Source organism: Haliotis rufescens, unplaced genomic scaffold (assembly GCF_023055435.1).
Source record: "Haliotis rufescens isolate VD_foot unplaced genomic scaffold, xgHalRufe1.0.p SCAF_5, whole genome shotgun sequence".
NCBI classification, from domain to species: Eukaryota; Metazoa; Mollusca; class Gastropoda; order Lepetellida; family Haliotidae; genus Haliotis; species Haliotis rufescens.
The window spans coordinates 27,485,752-27,513,597 of NW_025964223.1; the positions used below are offsets into that span (position 1 = coordinate 27,485,752).

Genomic DNA, 27,846 nt, shown 5'->3' on the forward strand with positions numbered 1-27,846 from the left:
TGTAGCACACATGGGTACATTACCTGAAGCCCATTTTTAACGTATATCGTGTATATTTTGTTCAGGCATGGCAACAAGGCTATAACGGCCTCACATGTAACATTATCTGTCTTACTGAAATGAAAAGTTATACACTGGCTCATGATCACAATCACGTAATCGGGGCCTGGCTTATTGCTGAGGATTATGACATACTTTATAGTAGAGAGAAACAATACACTTCTTCATCATCAGTCTCGTGGTGACCTGTAAACCATCGTGACACCTGCCAAAGAAACATGTTACCTTGCTTGAACAGGTTCGTTTGTAATATATACTTTTATGTCAAACTAATATTTGAATAATTGTTAGTTTTATTTTAGTATCAAAATGTGCAAATTACGATTCACGTAAATAGTATGCCTTCAAAACATTATCCATTCATGTAAATATTATCACCAATCAGTTATGGTCGTTACTATTATGACATTTGATGTGGTTTTGGAGACTTTGTATCAGCTTTGACTCGTCAAGACAAGCTGGTACATGTTAACAACGATTATAATGGATGTTCGCTCACAGTGCTGCACCAGTGGTTCAGGATGAAGTTTGATGTAATTCTTGAGGATCACCTTGGACCATTTGGCACTTTCCAGAAACGGATCTTTCTTCTTCTGTGTATGCCTGCATTATTTGCCGGTCTACAGTTGTTGAGCCATGTCTTCACGCTCAATGTACCTAAACACAGGTAAGTTTTACATTTCTAGTGACATGAAGTGCAGACCACTGGTAAGGTATGATGTCCCCATTTTATTTTAGAAATGCACCCAAGTTGAGTAGAGATACAATACCACATGTAATAAATCATCTGATTGCATTGTTGTTGTTTGTTTACAAATACAAAGAAAGAGGATTTTGTTATCAAAGCTGTGGATAAGTTGTCTTTTCCAAATGTCTTTCTTTCGGTACAGCCTTGTGAGTTTGTCACACACGTCAATGAACTGACAACCAAAACAATAAATGCGTTTCGCCTAGTCACATAGCATGACATTCAATGCACTCCATAGTATCCACAAACAGACTCATGGGTCCAGTATTACATACAAAGTCACAGTGGTGCTTGTTGGTCGTTTCTAAATCAGATTTCTCGCCTCTAATGAGACCTGTAAAATTACATCAAAAGTAGTTCATACGTGTTTAATCATAGATGTGTCAATTATCACTGAATAGAGTTGAGAATTCGATGATTAGTTTTATGTTACTGAAATCAATATTGTATATGAAATGAAGCGACCACACTAAAATTTAAAGGTGTAAACAAATTTGTCTTAGGTGTCGGACTTCACTGTGCAGAGTGTGCACCCCATAGTCGTGCCATAATCCGCAGATACAACTCAAATTTAAAATAAACATAGTATTCTTAACCGTGTTTTGAACTTGGCCAAACATTTGAATTTTCCGACTACAGTTGTTCATGCATCAGAGTGTTGACAACAGAGCCAACATGACGATGGTTGATTTTTAACCCGCATAATACCTTTCGCAAATCGAATTTCAACTTGTTCGATCATGATGCAAGTATTCCAGGTGTAAAAATGTAAATGTAAGGTGAGCTGCGGCACTTCATTTCTATAATTGAGCAACCAGTTTCCTTGAAGGTCACATATTCCAGTGACTGTTGCTTCACGCTGCAATCACCATATTGATATTGACATGTATGTCAAGTAGGCATAATGTATTTTTTTCATATAACGGGTAGGTATCTCGAGCCAACCGAAAATAACGGTATCCATTACGGATAAATATGCAAATATAAAAGGTCAGGAAGGAACTACTTTCAGTATTTACTAAATGTCATGGCACGTACAACAAACATGGCGATCTGGACAGAATTGACCCTCGGTAATTTGGAGAAATTACTGCGAAAACTGTTATCATTATAAACAAATAGTCCAAGATACCATCTAACATTTACGTAGCTGTTACATGTTACAATTTGACAACTTTGGAGATATAAATTGCAAAAAAATTTAGCAAGGATCACTTTACACATCTTCCCGAGGCAAGGGAGTTAACTGACTGTAAAAGTCCAGTTTCCACCCTTGCCGAACTAGGCCGGTATAATGGAGTTCCATTTTGACTGCACTAACGAGTCTCTGCATAGTCCAATCAAAATCGCGCAACGAAATCGAAATCTGGTTCGTAAACTGTCGTGCAGATTTCGGTCGATTGCAGGATTTTCAAAGCATGTTCACCACCAAATTGTTGTCAACAGATATTTTCCTGTTTATAATCAAGGTGCTCGCTTGATTTGATACATTTCGCGATGTAAGACTCGTTTTATCACAATAAAGAACTTGATTATCGATCAGATCGTCTTGACTTGGCGGCGCCATTTTGTTTGAAGCAAATGCAAGTGATACGACAGATGAATCTTATTGGTCCAGAAGGGGAGGCTTAGAAGGGACATAACTCGTAATAGCCACTGGTGGCGCTATGGTCGAGCCCAGGAATTCCAGCCTAGTTCGGCAAGGGTGGAAACTGGACTTTTAAAGTCAGTTAACTCTCTTGCCTCGGGAAGATGCACTTTACGTGACTCTGCAACTGTTTAAACATCTCTGCAGCTTGAGAACTTTCCCCAGTTCCCAACAGATGGACTTAATATGAAATACGTCCAAAATGTTACCTCGGTTCATTTTTCGGTGATAGGACATTTGGCTGCAATTCGGAACGTAATGACACGCTTAGAAGACTCTAGCCAAAAGTAACGTCTCACAGACTTGTGTTAGATTAGCTTCCTGTAGATAAGGGCCCCATTTTCTAACAAATGGACCGATCAATTGTCACAAAAGTCACACAGGAAACCATACGTGTCATTCTTCCTCTGTGCAGTGTCCGACTGACTAAGCAATTTCCTTTTCATGTAATTTACTAATTAAAAGAAGTTAAAGAGCATCAGATTATTTCATAATGCTATAGTTATTCTGTCACCCGCGCAGATCCGGGTGAGAATTTATTGTCGTAAGAGGCTATAAACGCGACTCGCTGACTTGGTTGATGTATATCGTCGTAACGGAATGCGTATATCGACGCTCATGATGTCAATCACAGGATTGTCCATTTATGGTCCAGACTAGATTATTTACAAACAGCCGTCATACAACTTGAATATTGTTGAGTACGGCGTTAAACAACAAATATATATAAAACCAAAAGTAATATGATAGAATCGAGTTTTCTTTGACTACTTAAGAGTAGTATACATATTAATGCGCACATTCCAGGAAAACTTGCAATGTTTAGGTTTGTGAGAGATGAAAGGAGATGCTTCGATGATATGATTTAAGAATGACATTCTATGTTGAAGAGATAATCACGCTTTGGTGTTTAGGGATAGTAAATACCCTGTATCAGGAATAAACATTATTTAGCAGTCCGTACCATCCCATAACACACACCCGTGGCCTATTTTTTGGTGATTAGTTTTTCTTCTGAAGATGTGCTCTACCCGGGATCAGTAACGACACTTTTACCATACAAGGACCTCACCACGAGCTTCTTCTCAACGCCACCATCCCCTGGACTATAGAGAAAGGGATCAGTGTGAGGGACCCCTGTCGCATCTTCAAAGAAAATAGTCCGATGGGTAAGAACAGATCCGCCCAGGAATGCCATGCCTGGGTGTACGACAAGTCCATTTTCAAGAACACTGATGTGACAGAGGTACGTTGTAGGCAACTAACATTTCATATTATACTGACTTGAGGGTGATGTAATTCACCAGAAATAAAAGTGAATGTGATCGGTAAATATTGACACTACAGTTTGCAATGAATACTGAACTAATTAGTCCAGATCTTGTATATACTGTATGAATGCTATTACGAACTGAAACGTGGCCTCAAACCACATTCACTCACTCACATTTGGCAAAGCAACTGCTTGCCAGTCGGGTTTGAATCGGAACAGTATATACACTTTTACCAATATTACCTGTTGAGATGTAGGTTTATAAACTTACACCCATGAGGTTCTGTAGCTTGCACGAATTCTCTTACTATTTGCACAAACGACATAGATACCATTCTAAGCAACTTTGGTTGCTGGCGATCTGTATCCCTAATTTTAGATGGTGACTATTGATAGTAAAACGCTTTTAGTATTCTCCAATTTAAGAGAAACCATACTGTCCTTTGTTGACATAATGTTATTTCGATATAATCTTTGCAAATGCTCTGGTCACAATATGGCTGAAAAACAACATATGTAACTTCAAAGTTAAAGATAAATGGTTCTCATTACATTTTTTGAACATATATTTGTTATCCAAATAAACATAAACACCAGTCATAATGGTATTATTTGACATCTCACATTGCCTACAATTCTGAGCACGTTAAACGATTTGCAATACCAATCATTATTCAGATCAATAATAAACACGAACATGTACGTATTTACTGGATTACACTTTTGTTACGATATATGTATACACACTGAATGCTCTTATCACACACACACACACACACACACACACACACACACACACACACACACACACACACACACACACACACACACACACACACACACACACACACACACACACACACACATGCACACACAAACAGACACACACACACACACACACAGAGCGACACACACACACACACACACACACACACACGCACACACACACAAACACACACACACACTCTCTCTCTCTCTCACACACACACGCACACACACACACACACGCACTCCCTCTCTCTCTCTCTCACACACACAACATCTCTATCAACATCACGAGACATACATGTATGGCTTAAATGCCATAGAAGAGTAATGTCCGTACATATGTTATTGCATGTAGCACATACTTACCAGAAACAACTTCAGTTAATACTATATGTTGCATCGGTATGTTTTCAAGTATGGAATACAATAGAACCTCACAACGGATTTTGAGGCATACCAGCAAAGATTACAACGGGTATTACTATTTTGCAGCTGAACATGGTATGCAGCAACAGCAGCTTGAGGGCTTTGACTAACAGTATTCTGTTTGTCGGCCTGCTCTGTGGTTCAATCATTTCCGGCATCATATCTGACCTGTAAGTATGGATCATGTGATGCTTTAACAAGTTCCCGATATAGATGAACATGTACATGCCCTGACTGATGCAGATTCAACCTGTAAGTATGGATCATGTGATGCTTTAACAAATTCGCGATATAGATGAACATGTACATGCCCTGACTGATGCAGATACAACCTGTAAGTATGGATCGTTTGATGCTTTAACAAGTTCCCGATATAGATGAACATGTACATGCCCTGACTGATGCAGATACACCCTGTAAGTATGGATCGTGTGATGCTTTAACAAGTTCCCGATATAGATGAACATGTACATGCCCTGACTTATGCAGATACAACATGTAAGTATGGATCATGTGATGCTTTAACAAGTTCCCGATATAGATGAACATGTACATGCCCTGACTGATGCAGATACAACCCATAAGTATGGATCATGTGATGCTTTAACAATTTCCCGATATAGATGAACATGTACATGCCCTGACTGATGCAGATACAACCTGTTAGTATGGATCATGTGACGCTTTAACAAGTTCCCGATATAGAAGAACATGTACATGCCCTGACTGATGCAGATACAACCTGTAAGTATGGATCATGTGATGCTTTAACAATTTCCCGATATAGATGAACATGTACATGCCCTGACTGATGCAGATACAACCTGTTAGTATGGATCATGTGACGCTTTAACAAGTTCGCGATATAGAAGAACATGTACATGCCCTGACTGATGCAGATACAACCTGTAAGTATGGATCATGTGATGCTTTAACAAGTTCGCGATATAGAAGAACATGTACATGCCCTGACTGATGCAGATACAACCTGTTAGTATGGATCATGTGATGCTTTAACAAGTTCCCGATATAGATGAACATGTACATGCCCTGACTGATGCAGATAAAACCTGTAAGTATGGATCATGTGATGCTTTAACAAGTTCGCGATATAGATGAACATGTACATGCTGACTGATGCAGATACAACCTGTAAGTATGGATCATGTGATGCTTTAACAAGTTCCCGATATAGATGAACATGTACATGCCCTGACTGATGCAGATACAACCTGTAAGTATGGATCATGTGATGCTTTAACAATTTCCCGATATAGATGAACATGTACATGCCCTGACTGATGCAGATACAACCTGTTAGTATGGATCATGTGACGCTTTAACAAGTTCGCGATATAGAAGAACATGTACATGCCCTGACTGATGCAGATACAACCTGTTAGTATGGATCATGTGACGCTTTAACAAGTTCGCGATATAGAAGAACATGTACATGCCCTGACTGATGCAGATACAACCTGTTAGTATGGATCATGTGATGCTTTAACAATTTCCCGATATAGATGAACATGTACATGCCCTGACTGATGCAGATAAAACTTGTAAGTATGGATCATGTGATGCTTTAACAAGTTCCCGATATAGATGAACATGTACATGCCCTGACTGATGCAGATACAACCTGTAAGTATGGATCATGTGATGCTTTAACAAGTTCGTGATATAGATGAACATGTACATGCCCTGACTGATGCAGATACAACCTATTAGGAAGGATCATGTGATGCTTTAACAAGTTCGTGATATAGATGAACATGTACATGCCCTGACTGATGCAGATACAACCTATTAGGAAGGATCATGTGATGCTTTAACAAGTTCGTGATATAGATGAACATGTACATGCCCTGACTGATGCAGATACAACCTATTAGGAAGGATCATGTGATGCTTTAACAAGTTCCCGATATAGATGAACATGTACATGCCCTGACTGATGCAGATACAACCCATTAGGAAGGATCATGTGATGCTTTAACAAGTTCGTGATATAGAAGAACATGTACATGCCCTGACTGATGCAGATACAACCTATTAGGAAGGATCATGTGATGCTTTAACAAGTTCGTGATATAGATGAACATGTACATGCCCTGACTGATGCAGATACAACCTATTAGGAAGGATCATGTGATGCTTTAACAAGTTCCCGATATAGATGAACATGTACATGCCCTGACTGATGCAGATACAACCTGTAAGTATGGATCATGTGATGCTTTAACAAGTTCCCGATATAGATGAACATGTACATGCCCTGACTGATGCAGATACAACCTGTAAGTATGGATCATGTGATGCTTTAACAAGTTCGCGATATAGATGAACATGTACATGCCCTGACTGATGCAGATACAACCTGTAAGTATGGATCATGTGATGCTTTAACAAGTTCCCGATATAGATGAACATGTACATGTCCTGACTGATGCAGATACAACCTGTAAGTATGGATCATGTCACTGCAAACACGAAAACGTCGTTTTTTTCCGTATATGGTCATTAGAGGGGAAAAGGACTAAAAATTCCTTAAAATTGATTAATTGGTGAGCGTCTAGAAGTGTCCAGAAAAGGGTCGAGTTTTCCAAGCGTAAAATGGACGGAAAAACGATGCTTTTTGCTCCGCCTTGTACAACTGTTAACGGCCAATCAGATGGCGCTGGTCCCCCGACGCACGTGATTCCTAAGGCTTCCTTTCGAAAGCTTTAGGTTTCGTATTTCTGGCATGCCTTACTCTAGTTTCTGTCGCGCGCAGTGCAGCGAGATTTGCTGATAAGCCAGTTTTAGGATATGTAACATGTTAATGGAATTCAGGCACGCACCAAGAAGTCAAACCAAACAATGTTACCAAGTTTATTGTGGTAACATATCCCTCGGCTATGAACAAGTACCCCTATCGGATAACGGGTTGTGTTTCATTTGGTTATAATAATAACTAATTTTTAAATGTGAAGTTTACAAGATATACGGCTAGGACGAGAGGTCGGTCACATGACGTTCTTCACGTGACTGTATTCTTGAAATGGCGTAAACACTGATCATGACTACTTCCACATTCCTGGGGAAAACCCTTGGAATTCCCTGGTACGAATTCATACAGAAGCGTGGTTGCATGCCTGTTTAAGGATACCCTCGCTACAACCCATCCCAGAGAAAAAACAAACGAAAAAAACATCCAAACTATCGTAGTGACAATCTACAGCAATCTATGAATTTACCTTAGGATCTATTTGACACATCTTTACAATCACCTTTCAACGATCGGTCAATTGATCAGTGATGACAATGGCTTGAAATAGCCACAGGTTGATTAACAACTTCGGAAATATCTCCCGCTATTAAAGATAGCAGTAAGTCAAGGCACCATGCGTGTATATGATCTGTTATTATATGTGTTTAAATTACGGTTTGGGGCGTTAATAAAATACAATGACGCAAGTATATTCTATTCAAATCAATTAGATAATTGAATATGCTTTCTTTTATATATTACATAACAGCACTGCACAACATTTGAACAGTTGCAGTAACAAACTACGGTAATCGCATTAAACACCATTTTCAACTGTACAGTATTTCAGTAATTCAGTTATATCACGATGTATCAGACTGATGTGGGATTAAAATCCGAATTGGTTCAGGCCATCCAACGGGTGTTCGGGAAAAGGTGAGCGTATTCTGCCACACAAGTGGCACCCGTCACAAACACATGCAAGGACAAGTCAATTGTTCACCTGAACAATGCACGGAAACACACAATGATGCCCGTCCTCACTTTTACCGAGCATGTTAATTATATTGTCCGTCAAAAACATGGACAAGTATAAACAATATGTTCATCCACGTAATACATGTCATTATACATTTTGACAAAATGTATTGACTCGGAGCATTATTTGTTAATCACAACATATAGACTCGGCATGCAGTTGAACTCATCACCCATCCCATTATTGATAATCCTTCTTAAAGATCTATGAAATCAGAAGCTGCAACACTTTATCTTTTAGCATGTAAGACTTCTATTTCATAACTCAGTTTTATTTGCACGATCACTATGGAAGGGACATTGTTGCGTTGTCGCATTGACGTCCTTACAAAAACAAGCAAAACGTGTCAAAATTAACAAAAGCGCGACCATTGGCCATTTGTCGCATTGTCGCGTGTTTGCATTGTCGCTCTTTGAATAATCCTTTTCTTTATTTTACAAAAAGGGCGACGATGCCGTAACGCGACCACCTTCACCCTTTTCGGAATACAATAAATGGTCCGGCCAGGCCCATGTGCGAAATACGCTACAGTCGGAAAGCGCACGTTAAATTTCCTATATCAGTCAGTCAGTAACGCGACATTTTCAAGGTCAAAATATGTCTCGTTGTCGCATTGTCGCCCCATCACAAATGTGTAGAAAAGGCGTAAAGTTTAGTTAATGTTACAGTTAGGAAGCGGTAACCAAGTTACATCTGTCGTAGAAGTTTAACCTGATACATGTAAGTCTTGAAATGAAAACACAAGTCCGTCCGCGATTCCATAACGTTTTATTGTGAGCTCTTCTCTAAAAGTGCTTAGTGTTCGACTCCCAGTTCCAATCACGTAGTACCTCATCAACAATCCGCATACCTCTAGTGCAGTCGTCTTCCGGAAGATCTTACTCTTGACCGTATTAGACAACTGACGAGTGCACGCCTGACCTGTGACCTCGTTGCAACCCTCATGAGGTGTTTGCCGAAGGGAGAGGTGAAGGAAATGTGTGCTCCAGGCCAGCGCAGAGCTCGCGACACACTGTATACTGAATGTTGTATACAGTATATTGCAGTTGATATACTGTATACTGCATGTGATACTTATTAGCGGAAATGTTACAACTTTCAAGATTCAAGATTCAATTTGCATTTATTTCATATACAACAGACCGCCGTCATATATCACTGGAATACTGCTGAGAGCGGCGTTAAAACAATTTGTTTTCATAATGGAGCGCTGCAGTCATTTAAAATAGAACCGTAAACATATGAAGTACCAACTCACTCACTCTGTTTCGAATATTCAGCAGAAAATATATTATTAACCAGGTCTTTGGGAAGAGATATCAGATTTTTATAAGCAGCCACATAGGGATGATAAAGGACCCCTCGCTGATTAGGTTCTTGTTTACTTAAGAGCAGAGTTGGCCATGCTAGATGATATAACCAAAATCCAGGAGCTCCGGCGGGGGGCAATCTGGTCTTGTTAGTGTATGGTATGAGCTGTGGCGTTGACCCAAGAGAATAATGTAAAAAATGAGACCAACTCAAGTCTATCATGATTGGGAAAGTCTAGATTTCCACAGCCCTAGCCTAAAATTAATAATTGTTCTAGGCTCCATTTTAATTGTATTATGTTCATTTTGTAGACATGGATGGACCAACCAGGAGAGAAATTGATGGAATATTAATATCACATGTTACCACTGTTCCAGTTAAATTCATCACACAATAATATATTAGTATTTGACATTACGGCATTTGATTATTAGGGCATGATCATGTACATGTTCACTGTAGTAATGTACACACCAGTCAACTTGATTATAATTTATATTATAGTGTAGCGCGGCATCAACGGTTACTTTATGATATCCTCACTTGTCATCGATGTATTGACATCGAACAATGGACGACAATTCGAAATTCTTATAAATAGCTTCAATAGGGACAGCGCCGGTGTCAGTACAATTTTCCTAGTTAAAAATATGTCTCTACAAAATATAATCTGAAGCAGACAAGAACAATATTTTTTTATTAATGCTTACTTTCATGGATAGAATTGAGTCAACCTAGCTAGGCTTGCCAAATCGTTCTAGACTTGAGCTGGATTCCTTTTAAATTTATTCACTATGGTCTGGGAGACGAACGGGCGTCAGTATCGCATGGAGAACTGGGACAGCCTGAATCAGTGTAATCGGATATGTTGTGGAGTTTCGGTTTGGGGCTGTTTGCTGAATAGAACAAGGGCTCACGAACAAGGGCATCAATGTAGAGATTAAATCATTACCACCTCTCTTTATATCGGATATGTTATTGTGATTTGAAATCTTTTTTGGAGAATTGCGAGTTATGTATACTCTGTATTCTTTCGTCATGGTAGCATATCTATTTTATATGTTGCTTTTTGAATTATCCACAAATAATGATAACTACAATGTAAACCTCTCTTTGGAGATATACAATAATACTACTGAAGGGCATTTCTGAAAAATGGGACTTATCGACAAATATTTCTTTCTTAAATACTACCCGTTACAGGCATTCTGATCATTATATTAAACTTTGTACAGTTTAAAAGTCAAATAATGGCAAATTGTGTATCTTTCTACATTTTGAATCAATTATTATTTCTGCAATACAACCTTAGCATCAGATAGTGATATAAACGAATATGATCTATACTGTGATAAATGACATATCAATTTCGTATTATGAATTAGATAAACAGAAATATGATAGTGAAACCAATTATTTTTATCTGTTCGTGTGAGTAGGTAACGAGAGATCTAGGCAACTCACTAACGTAGCCATTTGTGAAAAATGAAATATTAAAAGTTTAGGGGGTTGAACATGTACATTGAATGACAGGGAAGAAAGCAACGCAATAATTAAATTATGAATCAAATTATGTTATAAATATAACAGAATATATAGAAAAATAAGTTTAATTTCTCGTTGTTGGAAGGTGTTTAATAATAGATTTTGTTTGTTTGTTGTCTAACGCTATCTTTAAGGAGGTATATCTATATCATCGAAATGTCCATACATATATGTCGACATATATATGTATAAAGCAAGTCGTCCAGCACTCTTCCTTAATAGTAGTTTTTGTTTGACTGTTTGTTGTTAAACGCCGCACTCAGCAATATACCAGCTACATGACGGCGGTTCGTAAATAATCCAGTCTGGACCAGACAATCCAGTTATTATCACCAAGAACACCGATCTACGCAATCGGGATACGATGACATGCATCAACCAAGTCAGCGAGCCTAACCATATTTCAAGACATGTATTTGATATTCATAATAAATCCACAAAAGCTACACAATGGCGACAAAACGGTACCAGCATCACATATTACTTTAATTAATATAATAATATTACTTTAAAGTTAAAACATGTATTTAAATAGAAAATTGGAAGGATACACTTCCGACATTTTTCGTATTTTGTTTTCGTTTGGAGAGAGAAGTTGTGATTGGTATCTGATGGGTGCAAACAGGTGTTCCCTTCCGCCCAGGCCTTACGCCAATGCTATAGCCCAAAATGAAACAAAACTAGATGTTCAACAGGTTCAGGCTGAAATTTCCATCCAGCTTGGGCTCCTTTTAAATTTAGATATAGTTTCTCGTGTCGATATGTGTCAAAAGAAATGAATTAAATATTACAGCACTGGTGAATAGGTTGTATGCGCATGTCAGCGTCGATCCTACAATATCCTTTTATGCAAAATACATATATGCTGATGAATTAACGTAGTAATACTACGCAAATATATGTCAAGATGTGTACATCAGTAACATCTCGTGATCTTTATTCGTGCTTTAAGCTCTTTTTCTACCGGAGATTCTGGGGTGTTACATCACACCAGAAAGCCAGGTCCAAATTCAAGTAATAATTTCATGGTCCGTCTTGTATGTTGGAAACCAATATCGCAACATGGCTGATTATTGCTAAACGTGGTATTAACCCGATTACTCACATAATTATTCCATTTTCTTCGTGCACGTTCTACAATCATCTACGATCACTATCTATAAGGAGGTATATTCATCCAAATGTACATACATATATGTCCACATACATATGTATTAAGCAAGTCCCACATTCTTTCTTAAACGATAAATGCTAAGCATTTCCTCTGTATGTATTTATATATATAAAAATCGTTTTTATGTCAACGCTGATGCAGTATACGTACCACAGACCTGATGCTAGAATAACATCTAATCTCTGAAATGAACATATTTTACAGAAAAAAACAGTTGTTAAACAATAGTTATAAAATATAACAAAAAGGAGCCAAGAGACTTTCTTCATTTTGCCAAATTTTGGGCTGTATTGGACATATTTGTTTCGGGGTCTGTATGACGTGTACAGACACACCTAATTCTTTAAAGTATAAAGATAAGTACATGTAAGTATAGATGTGGTATTTATTCAAATATGTTTGTGATTAACCCGACCTTGAAAAATATTGAAGGGTGAGTGGTAACTATTTATGTCATTATTTCGAATTAGAATGATAGCACATCAGAAAAGCATGGCACTTTAATATACGTATCTTGTTAGCCCAATAGTGTTTAAAGTAAGAGCAACATGTATATCGAGAGTATAGGTTTGGTGCGTGACTTACCCCACATTACTGTCAGGAAGTGTGCATGCTCTGTTTATCGGGAATAAATGACACAAGGCGATTCATGCGGGTAAATACGATTTACTTCAGAACTAGTATAGATTACTTTAGGTTAGGAGAAAATGTATGTAATTAACAGAACTTTTGATTTCGGCAAGCTTCGTGCTCCGGGGGTTGTTTGGGCGGGTTTAAAGGATTCGGGTCCTGGCTTGGTCTTTGTGTTGAACGTGTAGCTGGCATTTCCAGGTTTGACGTATCAATGACCAAAATGATGACTGATGCAATTCTCTATTTTGACTTGTACCGTGTGTTTCCGTGCCTTTTCGAGTGAACAATTGGCTTGCCTTTGCATGTGTTTGTAGCGGGTGCCACTTGTGGATCGGGATGAGCTCGCCTTTTTGTGATCACCCAGTGTCATCATTTTATAAGGTGAATAATGAAACATGCATGCTCCTGGTGTTGTCGGAATCGTGCAGTTGGCGCTACTTTTGGCAAGGGTTTCTTGTGATGATGGAACGGCTTATGTCGTTTTTGTCAACTGATATAATCAACTGTGATATAATGTCAGGGTATATGGTCATGTAATTAAGAAACAAACCGCGAGTGGGAGTTGTTTATTGTACGATAAACAACGACCACGACTCGTTTATTTCTTATAAAAGATATCAACATTACGTACGACCGCGGCAATGCCAGATAAATCCATTTTATGAACAGGAGGGTTTGAATTTGGTCTTTCCCGCATATTCTCACAATTTTCTCGTCTGCACCTTTTCTCCCAATACCGATTAACATTTCGCTCTCACTTTCTGATGCGATTGTTCGGGCATTGCATTTATCTACCTTCCCCAGCTACATCTATTGGGAACAACTCACTGGACACTTCCCTCTCACAAATAACATCAAAGTTACGACGTCCTCAAGTTGCGAGTGCATGTTCGAATCTCAATAAATGACGTCGTGATAGAACAAGGTTTTATCGTGAAATATATATCGCTTCCTTCTTCTTTGTTCTTTGCGATTTATCGCGTAGCTGTCTTATATCAAATGTCAATTTATCATTGCTTTATCATGACGTATCCGTGTCATAACCAATCATGTAGCAATAGCAAACACAAATATAGTTGACTTAAAATAGAATAGTGTCATGATATATAATTATCCTTTGGTGTGCAATATTTCCGGTTGATAAATCTAACATATGCTTACTTTTAAGAATAGCGACTGTACATTTTTATATTGCTTTATCGGGTCTCTATAACATTTGCAAAATAAAACAAATTTAATAATACAACTGAACCTAAATGTTTGTTGTAATATCCTTAAGTTGCCAAGAGCGGCATTAGACCATAAACAAAACATAATATCTTTAAATATTATGTTAATAATGTCGATGCTAAAAAATAATCTCCACAATATCCATGCCTCTTTCTCTATGTTTAATGTGAAACATAATAACTCTTTTTAATGATCTGAAGGAACAATAATGACAATAATATCAAAATAATATCATCATTATTTATGTTACTTATCCTCAACTGAAGTAGTCCTTAACACTATACGTTCAGAGAAGAAACCCATGAACATATTATCAATGTAACATACATTAATGGAAATTAGATGAACTGTTGATTGAACAAATGATATTATTCGGTCGAACATCTATCAGCCAATACTACATTATTAAATTGAGAGACTACAGTGATTTTTGCAAGGCTACTCTCATAAATGTCATGACGCATTTGAAGCCAGGGTTCTTCTATACTAGCATTAATGTGCTGACTTATTATTGTGTTAAATTCATGATTTACAGTATTCATGGAGAACATTTCACGTGGGACCAACAGAGGGAAATATGACTATCGACTATGTTTTTTTATATTTAGCTAGCTCAAACGATCTATTGATTTGATTTATTGCTATGGTATCCACAAAATAAGTTGGATCCGTTTTTCCGTTTTTGTTGTTCTTTGTGTAACGCCGCACGTAGCAATATTCCAGTTATATGACGGTTGTCTGTAAATAATCGAATCTGGACCAGACAATCCAGTGATTGATATCACGACCACCGATCCACGCAATTGAGATACAATGACATGCATCAACCAAGTCAGCGAGCCTGACCACCCGATCCCTTTAGTCGCCTCTTACGACAAGCATAGTCGCCTATGACGGCAAGCATGGGTTGCTGTAAATCTATTCTTAACCGGATCTTTAGACTAAAATCTAGTCTCTGAAATGAACATATCGTACATTAAAAAAAACAGTTGTTCAGTTATCTTAATAAAAATATAATAAAAAGGAGCCCAGTGACTCTCTTCATTTTCAGAATTTTCCTGATACTGAAGTGATCTAGACTTGCCAAACATTATAGACTTGCATGGGCTGTATTTGATATATATTTGTATCAGGGTCTGTAAGACAGACTACCGGATCTTCAAAGGTCAAGTGGGATTCAACTGATATGTTAGGATGAAATAAAACTGAATTACATGTGCTGTTTACATATTAAAGTTTGCCAAATTGTTACAAAATTATTGGCCACAGCAAGACTACGTATTCACAACTTATTGTGGTAGGCACAGTATAACTCATGAGTCTGGACTGAGGGAGGGCCGTATTCCTCCTTGTGGGTCACCTGCTTAGTAATATGGTACGGGAAAGCTGCAGGGAGTGAGGGCAGTTAAGTTGATGGTACAGACAGATAACAGAGATCATTTTACAAATGTGAAACCTCATTCCACAAAGGAAGAGCTGAAAGCTGAAACTTAGTGAGATTTACAGAACAAAGGCAGTTATTTCTAGTTTCTTACTGACTCTCGGGGACACATTTATTAAAAATTCGTGTGTGCGACACGGCCACCAGTCACTAAATTTGGGTTGCAATCATTCAGTCTTCTTTCATTTGTCATCTGAAATACCATCCCTTCGTGCATTGTGCTTCCTACTCAAGTTACCAAACACCTCCTGTTTACGTACACGTGCAAGATATATATCACGCCGAGGAGAATTTACGATTATACGTTGATACGTCTAACTGCTGGCCTGGTACGCAATGTCATATTTCTTATCGCCAGGGATCACAGGTGTGATACCAGTCTCCCTCAAGGAGACGTCTGATTAAACTCTTTGCTTCGTCAATGCTTCGTCTTGCCCAAACCGGTAACTGGTACCACTAGCAACGATACAATGGCGTACAAAGACTTACAATGAGTCAAGCATCCGTCACTCGATTTCCATTTTGATTGATTGTTTGATTGTTTGATTGATAGATTGATAGATTGATAGATTGTGAGTGAGTGAGTGAGTGAGTGAGTGAGTGTTCCACTGGTATGTCCGGATCTGGGTACGGGTCCCCGGCTTAGCGTCACCGATCTAGATATATCTATGCAGAAATAGGTCATCCATGCGGATAGGGTAATCTTGATTAATGTATTCAGGAACCTTTCGTGAACAACATTTATTGAAAATGCTACCGAAGAATCAAACAACTTTAAGATTTGGCTTCTGTGGTGGAATTATTCTAATATTTCACATAACCGTTAACGTATTTCTTGAATGTTGTCACGCCATTCATTCAGACAGATCTCGAAGATATGTTAATATCTATGCGAGGACAGCGGATTAGATATCGCGAGGCCGGTTCACAATCTGTAAAAGCCTGTGATATGCCATGAATAGCCCATTGCATCTCGTATATTCGGTACTCCACACAGAGATTAACGAAGGGCATCTATTTGATCAGGGGTTATTTAAATATCTATAACAGCTGTGTGTCAGTATATCCAGTTTCTGTCAGTGCAGAAAAAATACCAAGTCGGTCAGCTGTGAACACGGTTCTTCAGCATCGGACAACAGCTGTCCTTGACACGCACATTTCAGCGCATTTGAAGCTACTAAGAATGCCCCCTGCAGAGTTGGACGAACATTCTGTGGTAGCGCTCGCGGCGGTGTTGACCAGAGGCTATCAGCAGTATTTCCTGTCCAGGTTATTTAGGTCCGTTGTGTGTGTGTGTGTGTGTGTGTGTGTGTGTGTGTGTGTGTGTGTGTGTGTGTGTGTGTGTGTGTGTTCGGGCGTGCGTGCGTGCGCGTGTGTCGGAGGGGGGGGGGGGGCGTGGGGGGTGAGAACGGGGGGATAGAATGATGGATTTAACAACAAGTAAGGTCATCTTGAGCGGGACGGTTTTCGTAGGAAATAGATGGATTAGCATTATGAACTATGATTCTCTTTAGGTAGAAAAAGATCCACGATGTTCGACCTGGTAGAAGTGTTAATCAAACCGCACAGCATTGGTCTTTGATTGACTGTGGCGTCAAAACAAACTCATTCATGTACTTGATCTGAATGTTAATCTTAATTGTTATGGATAGTCACGGAACCGTGATCCAGAGAACAGGGTGTCATTAGATAAAAATGAAGTAATAATAGGATTACCAGAAAAACGGGGTATAACACCCAAGCCAATAACCTCCCCCAAGGAACACCAGAGTAAGTCAGTACAAGATTGAAAACTGCCACATAAGTATGTATGACAGGCTAGTCGGGTATTGCTACTTGTATATGTGAAAACAAAGTTATTAAAATTAATAGCAAAACTGATGAAAGTCACCAATAAACGTGTATAAGTGTTACATCGTCACTGCAAAAATAATGAGTGTTGTCTTTAGTATTAACATTCAAATACGCGATATCTATATTAGCGATATTGTCTACGTTCCGCCGGTGAGTAAGCGTTAGGCTTACTATCTCGTAGTATAAATGTTGCAAGAAATTGTATTTCTGAAGACATCACGATACAGTTTTTTACGATGCATCACGTCTGCACCAGCGTTTGATAACAGCCTTGTGTTTGGGTGTTCAGTAGTTTAAATTGCTGTTCTTGATGTTGTTGAATAAACTTTGATACTATGAACAATATAAGGTTATATGAGAGTATGACTTTAGAATGGTAACATGCGTTAATGTATATCTGATATAAATATATATATATATATAATAGGATGACATAAATAGAACAATGAGTAGTACGTCCAGATTGGTGTATAGGCAACATTTAAAAGTAGATGAAAGAACACAATCGTCCGGAATACAATGTATGATTCTAGTGCACTTCCATGTGACTATATAGCATACAATAAGCTATCGGGTCCCGTTTGGGTCGGTTTGGGTGGCAGCTTAGATATCCATAGAGTAGGTTCATCTCGGAATCTCCCATATAACTGGGGCTCCTCTTCAATTTAAATGTAGTTACTTGTTTCTTTCAAAACTATACAGTTTTAGAGACTAAGCATTAGTCTGAATAGATATCTCCAGTTTGGAATTTGAAACTAATCTGTTTACAGTAACAGAACACTGTTTAAGTGTCATGTACAAATGAGAAAGTGGAATCCCGTCAATTAGGCGGACGAACCTTAACATTGTTAATAAACATTAAAATAAGCAATATCGGGAAAATGTATATGCATATACTATCTGGCAATAAACACCAAGATCACCTTCTACAAAAATAAGTTTTAAAAGCCGGTTGATATTCTTTTGCGTATTTGACGATTATATAACTTTCGAAAGTATAAATCCTTTTCCTATACTCAGTCGTTCCTGAGCCTTGCGCTTTCCTAATTATTTTGACTAAAATTATTACTGTTATCATTGTATTTGTTAATGGGAAATACGCGCCGATCAAGTACGTGCCATAAATTAAAGCGACATTGTACGATTCCGAATTCATCACGAGACCGTGTTTATGAATCACTGTCAAATAGTGGTGACATATAGAGGAAACAATACGCGAAATCGCGCATGCACAGAACGGAAAATTTGGACAAGGCATTAAGCAATCCGCATGCGTAGAACGATTGATTTCAGTACTTCCTCTAAACGCTTCGAGTACAGCGTCAAACTCGGACCTGTAATCTAACACGCGAGAACTGACCAATGAAATCTGAGAAGTAGGAATACCGGTAGACGCTGTTGCTTGATTGACAAGGCCAATCAAGAAAGGGAGGAGCTTGATGATGTCGTTCTCTCCCAGTAAATTCCGATGTCAAATAACGACGTTATTTGGACGGAAAAACGATGGTTTGAAAGCGTCCAAATAACGTCGTTTTTCCGTCCAATGACCATATACGGAAAAAAACGACGTTTTCGTGTTTGCAGTGATGCATGTGATGCTTTAACAAGTTCGCGATATAGAAGAACATGTACATGCCCTGACTGATGCAGATACAACCTGTAAGTATGGATCATGTGATGCTTTAACAAGTTCGTGATATAGATGAACATGTACATGCCCTGACTGATGCAGATACAACCTGTAAGTATGGATCATGTGATGCTTTAACAAGTTCCCGATATAGATGAACATGTACATGCCCTGACTGATGCAGATACAACCTGTAAGTATGGATCATGTGATGCTTTAACAAGTTCGTGATATAGATGAACATGTACATGTCCTGACTGATGCAGATACAACCTGTAAGTATGGATCATGTGATGCTTTAACAAGTTCGTGATATAGAAGAACATGTACATGTCCTGACTGATGCAGATACAACCTGTAAGTATGGATCATGTGATGCTTTAACAAGTTCGTGATATAGATGAACATGTACATGCCCTGACTGATGCAGATACAACCCATAAGTATGGATCATGTGATGCTTTAACAAGTTCGTGATATAGATGAACATGTACATGCCCTGACTGATGCAGATACAACCTAGCAAGTATGGATCATGTGATGCTTTAACAAGTTTTGCGATATAGATGAACATGTACATGCCCTGACTGATGCAGATACAACCTAGCAAGTATGGATCATGTGATGCTTTAACAAGTTCGTGATATAGATGAACATGTACATGCCCTGACTGATGCAGATACAACCCATAAGTATGGATCATGTGATGCTTTAACAAGTTCGTAATATAGATGAACATGTACATGCCCTGACTGATGCAGATACAACCTAGCAAGTATGGATCATGTGATGCTTTAACAAGTTTTGCGATATAGATGAACATGTACATGCCCTGACTGATGCAGATACAACCTAGCAAGTATGGATCATGTGATGCTTTAACAAGTTCGTGATATAGATGAACATGTACATGCCCTGACTGATGCAGATACAACCTGTAAGTATGGATCATGTGATGCTTTAACAAGTTCGTGATATAGATGAACATGTACATGCCCTGACTGATGCAGATACAATCTGTACAGACAAACAGCACACACGTAGTAAGTGTGAATTATGTTAAATCCGAAAATGAAGATTTAAGCACCTATTTTAGTACATTTCTTCCAGGTATGGACGCAAACATGCACTGTTGTCAGCTGTAGCGCTTCACCTTGGCTCGGGCATAGGAACAGCATTTTCCCCAAACTTCATGGCTTTTGTCATATTCAGGTTTTTCAATGGGGCCTCAAGCATTGCCCTTTTGATATCATCCTTTGTTTTCGGTTAGTTGATTCATAATGTATTTTTTACATCAACTGTAATGAAGGTAATTCCATGGATATATCAAAGGATACTATATATATGAGCATAGCTAAATAGTGTAGATCAGTGATTCCATATATAATGTCGATACATATTTGTTTATGTTACAATATACCTTTGAAGCCTCCTTTAATAGAACCATACCTTTAACCAGCTGATAACATGCTTTATATCCAAAAGTTATGGAACTCGTTGGTCCCTCCAAACGTACATTGGCTGGCATTATCAACAAGCTCTTCTGGTGTTTGGGCCTGTTCATGGTTGGAGGTCTCGCATACCTCATCCCAGACTGGCACCATCTTCAACTCGCCATCTCTGCACCTGTTGTCCTCCTCTTTGGATTTTACTGGTAAATGCCTCGATCGTTATTCCAGTATATACCGAAATGCTGTGAAACATACACCAGCAGCGGTGTCGTGTTGTACAATGATGTGGCACTACTTTAGCAGAAGTGCAACTAAAACTCAGGTTGACCTGCGCTACTGCGCAAATAACGTTAATGATTTATGGAAAGTCCATAAGTGCATATCTTTACATTCAGTTTCGTTCCCGAGTCTCCAAGATGGCTGTTGTCAAGAGGTCGTGAGAAGGAGGCAGAGAAGATTCTGCGACAAGCAGCACACGTGAATGGAAGTACTCTGCCAGACGTGTTGTTTGACCAGGACACTCTTGATAATGGCCCACCAGCTAAGATTACGGAGATGTTCAAATCACCAGTCCTACTTATTAGAACACTCATCATTTTCTTCAACTGGTGAGTCAGCGTTTAATTGTTATGGCTAATACCGGACTAATATAACGTGTCTCTGGTGCTACCTACTTCTTGTTAAATATACTAGCTCCAAATGGTACATAGATGTTATATTTGAGGAGGTCCAGCAGGTAATATATTGGTTGTTCAGTAAACCTCCCTTTTTCGACCTGAATCTTCAGAGATAGAGATGTAACTAGGTTTGTGGTCACCACGTTTAGTGGCAAATACCCCATGGATCAAGGAATTAAGTTTTGTTTAAGATTGTCGTGTGGGATAGTTACATACGCGTTGCAAAAAAAATCAAATGTCTTGACAGGATTGAACATGGTTCTTTCCTGCGATTGCAAAATATTCAGGCAAATCCTTAATTAATTCCCAAATACTTTCTGTGGATATATAAAGAAAGACCTTCCGTGATCGCATTAAAGCTTAGGATGCTCTTTGAGAGAGGTATTTGATGGTTGGTCGTCTGGTCCCTACAGTGTATTTCTCTTTATGAAAACACTCGGTGCCTAATAAATGTGAATTTCGATAGAAAGGAATGTCATAGTCTACGAGGGCTGGCTGAAAAGTTCTAAGCCTTAGTGGGATATCTCAATCGGATTGAAACAAATATTTGCCAACAACAAGTACAATCATTTAATGAATCATAGACATAAGAACTGCAACTGCAGTGTTATTATTGTCTTTGTACCAGACCATCTTGTGAACCTACACATTGAAATCACCAGAAATGGACAAACCTGGCTATAGGGCAGTCATCACGTACCTGCAGCTGAAAGGGCTAACTCCAACACAGATACATGCTGACATGGTCTCCACTTTAGGGAATGATGCCCCTTCCTTTTCCACTATAAAGAAGTGGGCTGCGGAATTCAAGCGTGGCAGAGAGAGCCTTGACGATGACCCGCGTCCAGGAAGGCCTTTAACAGCAACCATTCCGGGAAACATTACCCGGGTGCATGACATGGTGATGGCTGATCGACGATTGACCACTCCACATATTGCCAGTGTTGTGGGCATCTTTCATGAGAGGGTTGAGCACATTTTCACCAACGAGTTGGGAATGCAGAAGTTTCTGAAAGATGGGTGCCAAAGCTCTTGACAGCGGATCAGAAACGTGTAAGATTCCTGACGTCCCGTGACAATTTATGCCGTTTTGAAGCAGATCCAGCTGATCTTTTGGCCTGATTTGTAACCATGGATGAGACCTGGATTCATCACTTTCAACCAGAAACCAAAATTCAGTCTAAACAATGGAAGCATCCGGAATCACCAGCCCCCAACAAAAGCCAAGTCGGTTCCTTCTGCTGGAAAGGTGATGTCTTCAGTCTTTTGGGATTCCAAGGATATTCTGCTGAGCGACGGGGAATGCTCATTAAAGGAGTCCTGTTCCACCAAGACAATGCTCCTGTTCACAAATCGGTGTTTGCCATGTCAGCGATCCCTGATTGTATCTTCGAACTCATTGACCATCCCCCTTATTCACCCGATTTGGCCCCGTCAGACTCCCACCTGTTTCCCAAAATGAAAAAGGAACTAGCCGGTGGCCATTTTCCTAGTAATGATGACGTCATGTGAATGACTTTTTTAGGGAGGCTTAAGAAAATTTCTTCTTGACCGGCATCCAGGCCTTGCAGCATCGCTGGCAAAAAGTGTGTAAACCTGGAAGGGGACTGTGTGGAGAAATAAATGAAAACCATCGACTTGGTACGGGTCATTCACAGCTAGGCTTAGAACTTTTCAGCCAGCCCTCGTATAATAGGTCATGTAGGGGGACAATATTGAAACGAATATACATCGTTTGTTTTGATATTTTTGTAGTACAATATGATGCTAAATAGGTGCAATAATGCTGTAACACATTTTCAGATGTTATACCCATCCCAAGAATGTTTCATGGATATGCTCGTGAAACCATGCATTTCAGTCCCTTACGTTGGTCTATGTTATAGCGATGGGAATATCCGAGATATGTAATTGATACCCTAATTTCCAAATTGACATATGTTATCCAACACTTACAATAATGTATACAAACTTCTTCAAGAAGGGTTACCTAATTCAGTTTGGGGATGCAGGTGCAAAGTCAAGACTCGATTGTTTCCAGGCCACCGTCCTATGCCAGTATTGCTGCGCAACACTAGGCAACAAAATAGACACTTACTTTGTATGCAAACTGTCTGAGTTGCGGGAAGTGTTAAACTGGTTGTAAAGTTAACGCTCAGGATCATAACGTACGTAATAAAGAGTCTTAATAATGATTTAAATATAAAGTGTTAAAATGTAAAACTTCGTACGTGACTGAGTACGAATCCATGAGGGGAAGTAATGTGTGAAACGTATCGCAAAACTGAATAAGCCATGCTGGGAGGTGTCAAATTGTGAAACTTACGCCTTTGATCCCCCCCCCCCAAAAAAAACAAACAAACAACAAAAACAAAACAAACAAAACAACAACAAACAAACAAACAAACAAAACCAACCCAAAACAACAACAAAAACACATTACACCAGTAAATCTGAAATTACATAATGTTTATATCCTTAATGAATAGGTTATATTCATGTTTGTTGTTATTTCCTTTGTATGTACGTTAAATTGATATATTTACAGTGCTTTATTTGACAATGTGAACATTATACGTTTCCATGCAATGTGTGCCGTTAGATAACAATAGTTGTTTTCACAATAATGATATATATGTGGAGGGAGAAATCATACACCCATTCCAAAATGCCCCGATTAAGGCAACACCTCTATATTTAACAGGTTTGTGATCATCATGGTGTTCTACGGGCTAGCCCTGAACGTTGACGATCTTGTCGGTGACATCTTCCTCAACTACACCATTGGGAACATCGCGGAGGTCACGGCCATCGTCCTGTGTTTGTTTCTACTGGACAAACTAGGAAGAAAAGTTCTTCATTGTGGAAACATGTTGTTGGGGGGCACTGCCTGCCTTGCCACCATCGTCCCCATAATGTATGGAGGTCAAGGTCAGTGGCATATATACACGTGATTATCGCAAAACGGGTAAACGACTCGTTATTCAGTTTAACCAAAGAAGAAACTTACTTTTCAGAAGACGAATGGATCACAGCAACCCTGGCCATGATTGGAAGGTTTGGAGCAACTGATTGCATCATTTACATATTTTCTGCGGAACTGTTTCCAACGGTTGTACGAAACTCCGGAATCGGCAGCAGCTCCTTTTCAGGACGCGTTGGTGCCATAATCTCCCCTCATATTGTAAGCCTGGTAAGAAATTCTTGACAGCTTTGAAATTGGATGTAAATGATGTCATTGTACTGTTTCATCATCGAGATTATTTGATACGATTGGCTTGACATGCTGAGTGCTAGATGCTGACACGTCTACTGTTGCAGACCAGCAGGTTACATCTTAACATGGAGGTCATAGGAAACACATTTAAATAGAATGAAGAACCGTCGTCGGTGGTCAATTGATAAATCAATCCTTGGTTCATACACGGAAGTTATCGTTGGTTCCTTTTGAGTGCAGGGTTTGTTTACTGAAAAAACATGTTTGACTTATGATCTGACGAAAATTGTTTTTTATGTTACACGATGAATATTGATTTTCATTTCCGTCAGGTTTTGGTTTGTTGTTTAACGCCGCACTCAGCAATATTCCAGCTATATGACGGCGGTTTGTTAATTATCGAATCTGGACCAGATAATCCAGTGATTGACATCATAAGCATCGAGCCACGCAATTGGAATACGATGACATGCATCAACCAAGTCAGCGAGCCTGACCACCCGATCCCATTAGTCGCTTCTTACGGCAAGCATAGTCGCCTTTTACGGCAAGCATGGGTTGCTGAAGACCTATTCACCCCGGATCATTACATGTCCATTTCCATCAGGACGGAGATAGCAGAAGCTTATTCAGTGTTTTGTATGTGTTCGAAATGTGTTGTTTTGTCATGCATCTATAATTCATCTGTATCAAGGGTGCCGTGGTTGGCGGTGATTTCAGCAAAGCTGTCCCCCTCGCCGTGTTTGGCTCTCTGAGTGAGGTGGCGGGAATACTCGCCCTGTGGCTGCCAGAAACGATGCATAAAGAGCTACCAGAAAGTATCAACGATGCAAAACATTTTGGGAAGTGAGTTCAACAAATGAGTATGTGATATGACAAATCAAACATGTGATATGTGTGTCAGTCATGAATTTTATTTCTTGATGTGTGTGGAAACATTGTCATATTGCGTAATGCTCGTATTCATCAATATGTTGTGTTTGTGTCTCGTCTGAGCAGTGACGCAATTCCTCACAAGGCTAAAATGTGTGAAGCCCATTTCTGGTGTCCCCCGATATTGCTTGAATACTGCTTAAAGCGACGTTATTGTGTCAAGTGTCAAGTGACTGAAAACGACCATATTATTAAGGAGTAAGGAAGCTCCCAATTGTAATAAAGAAGGTGTTCATCCATATATCTTATCTTTAGTACTCCAACTTCTAAATGCCTCTCAAGGAACATATTATTAATGCCTCATCAGTCAGGTCACAAGAGAAAACATCAGATAGTTTCTTGTCATTAAACATCAGAGGAGAATATGATGATAGGTATTATTTCAATCAAATGTGTCAGTGCACAAATAATTGTCATAGCGATTTTTATATTCGTGCAAATATCACCGTGTGCCGAAAATGAGGCAATTTTTTTTACTTTTGTGCACAAATGTCAAAATACGTACATTGTATATATGATTAAATAGACATGCAATCTCAGTATACCATGTCGGCTTTTTGTAGTGTCCTCATTCCGAACGTGCTCGTACGTAAGTGGCATGTGTGTATTTGACTACACCTGATGTAACGTGTGTAACCTGTGATGTCGGAATAACGTCCGATGGGGCTTGAGACATTAAAATGAGTCGATACTCTGGAACACATATAAACAGAAACTATGTGTCATACGTATGATTTTGACTGTATTTCCAGTAAGATGTCCCATCACATGGACCACACGGATGAATCTAAAGTTCAGGGTGACAACCAAACATCCAGTGAACAAGGCTAAATGATGAAGAGCTGAACAAAGCTTTGTTTCATACTCAAGTATTTAATAATGTTAATATATTTAAAATGTAATCAATGGTTCATCTATATTGTTATAAAAGTGTGAACAATAACACAATTTCGAGAAACTTGCTATATTGTTGCTATTTGTCCAATTTCTGTGTGAGCACCTCATGACAAAATATCTCCATGTTAATATGTTTGCTTTTTTATGAGGTAGCGATAACATGTTCCCATTTTATGGGGTTTATTTCAATTAATAAAATCATTTATGATAATCTCGCTATGCATGTGTTTTTTTAGTAAAGAGATTGTATTTTTTCGCCACAGTCATCACTATTCCACCTAATGCGGCGGTAAAATATTCAAGCTTTGTCAATGAATAACGATCCACGCCGTCGAAATACGATGCCACACAATCTAAACATTGCTGTCCTCACAAGTCGGATCTATTTGTACCCGGAATCCCCAAGGGATTTCCACCCTTACATACTAGTATATATTCTTATGTGATATACATAAAAAAACCTTTAAAATATTACTCAAATAATTATTTCGCAATGATAATTGGGTATCCAAATATGTGCACAGATTTGCATCAGTCCTGGCTTCCCCCAACAGGCAAGCTGACACGCCATGATAAAACTAAAATAGTGTTGAAATCCACATTAACATAACCCATGTAATGTTTAATTAATCAAATGAAGAAGATAGTCAATAGTGCCCATATCAAATGATATGTCCCTCAAATGACAGAATACGCGTGTCAGAATTAGCGAGAATATGTCTAAGTAACCAAACACCAACACGTCCATGGATATAGAAGCGTTTTCATTTTACCCGCCAATAAATTTGTTATCTAAAATATACAATTATGTGGAAGTGCATGTTTTATTACACTAGAGTCAGATAATTCGGTTTCCTATATATAGGTGGATAGTGTGACGATCATACGATGTTGGCCGCCGCTGTCATAAATATTCCAACTATTTCACGGCGGCTTGTACATATTCGAGAGTTGGACAGTCAAACCAGTACGCAACGGTTCGCTTTCAGGCATAGTATTCAAAATAACGGCAATCAATGACAACATTAATATTGAGGGAGGCAGTGGTGATGTCCTTCCGGTTTCCAAACATCTCTTAAAACAACACATTCTGTCAGGCGTAGTACAATAGAGGGATAATCTGGACCATCAAACGGAAG

General features: G+C 38.9%; 1 protein-coding gene across 2 annotated transcripts; it reads left to right on the top strand.

The window, feature by feature from the left end:
- Nucleotides 1-26,919, top strand: LOC124112307 (organic cation transporter protein-like). Of its 2 annotated transcripts, none has more exons than XR_007218350.1 (10): nucleotides 1-727; nucleotides 3,477-3,702; nucleotides 4,990-5,093; nucleotides 20,643-20,797; nucleotides 21,018-21,186; nucleotides 21,379-21,591; nucleotides 24,365-24,591; nucleotides 24,678-24,853; nucleotides 25,598-25,723; nucleotides 26,563-26,919. XR_007218350.1 is itself a non-coding variant. In XM_048384170.1 (10 exons), the coding sequence occupies exons 1-10, from the start codon at nucleotides 582-584 to the stop codon at nucleotides 26,639-26,641; spliced, it is 1,647 nt and encodes a 548-aa protein (XP_048240127.1). In that variant the 5' UTR covers nucleotides 1-581; the 3' UTR covers nucleotides 26,642-26,919. The 2 variants fall into 2 exon arrangements, 1 of the variants encoding a protein (XP_048240127.1); XM_048384170.1 differs by having other exon boundaries at nucleotides 25,572-25,723.
- The last annotated feature ends 927 nt before the right edge of the window (nucleotides 26,920-27,846 follow it).

Bases quoted from the DNA above. Each gene is read 5' to 3' on its own strand.
- LOC124112307 (XM_048384170.1), top strand. From the start codon at position 582: ATGAAGTTTGATGTAATTCTTGAGGATCACCTTGGACCATTTGGCACT. The intron at 21,187-21,378 runs GTAAATGCCTCG...CTTTACATTCAG, and splicing joins CTCCTCTTTGGATTTTACTG to TTTCGTTCCCGAGTCTCCAA. The intron at 24,592-24,677 runs GTCAGTGGCATA...CTTACTTTTCAG, and splicing joins CATAATGTATGGAGGTCAAG to AAGACGAATGGATCACAGCA.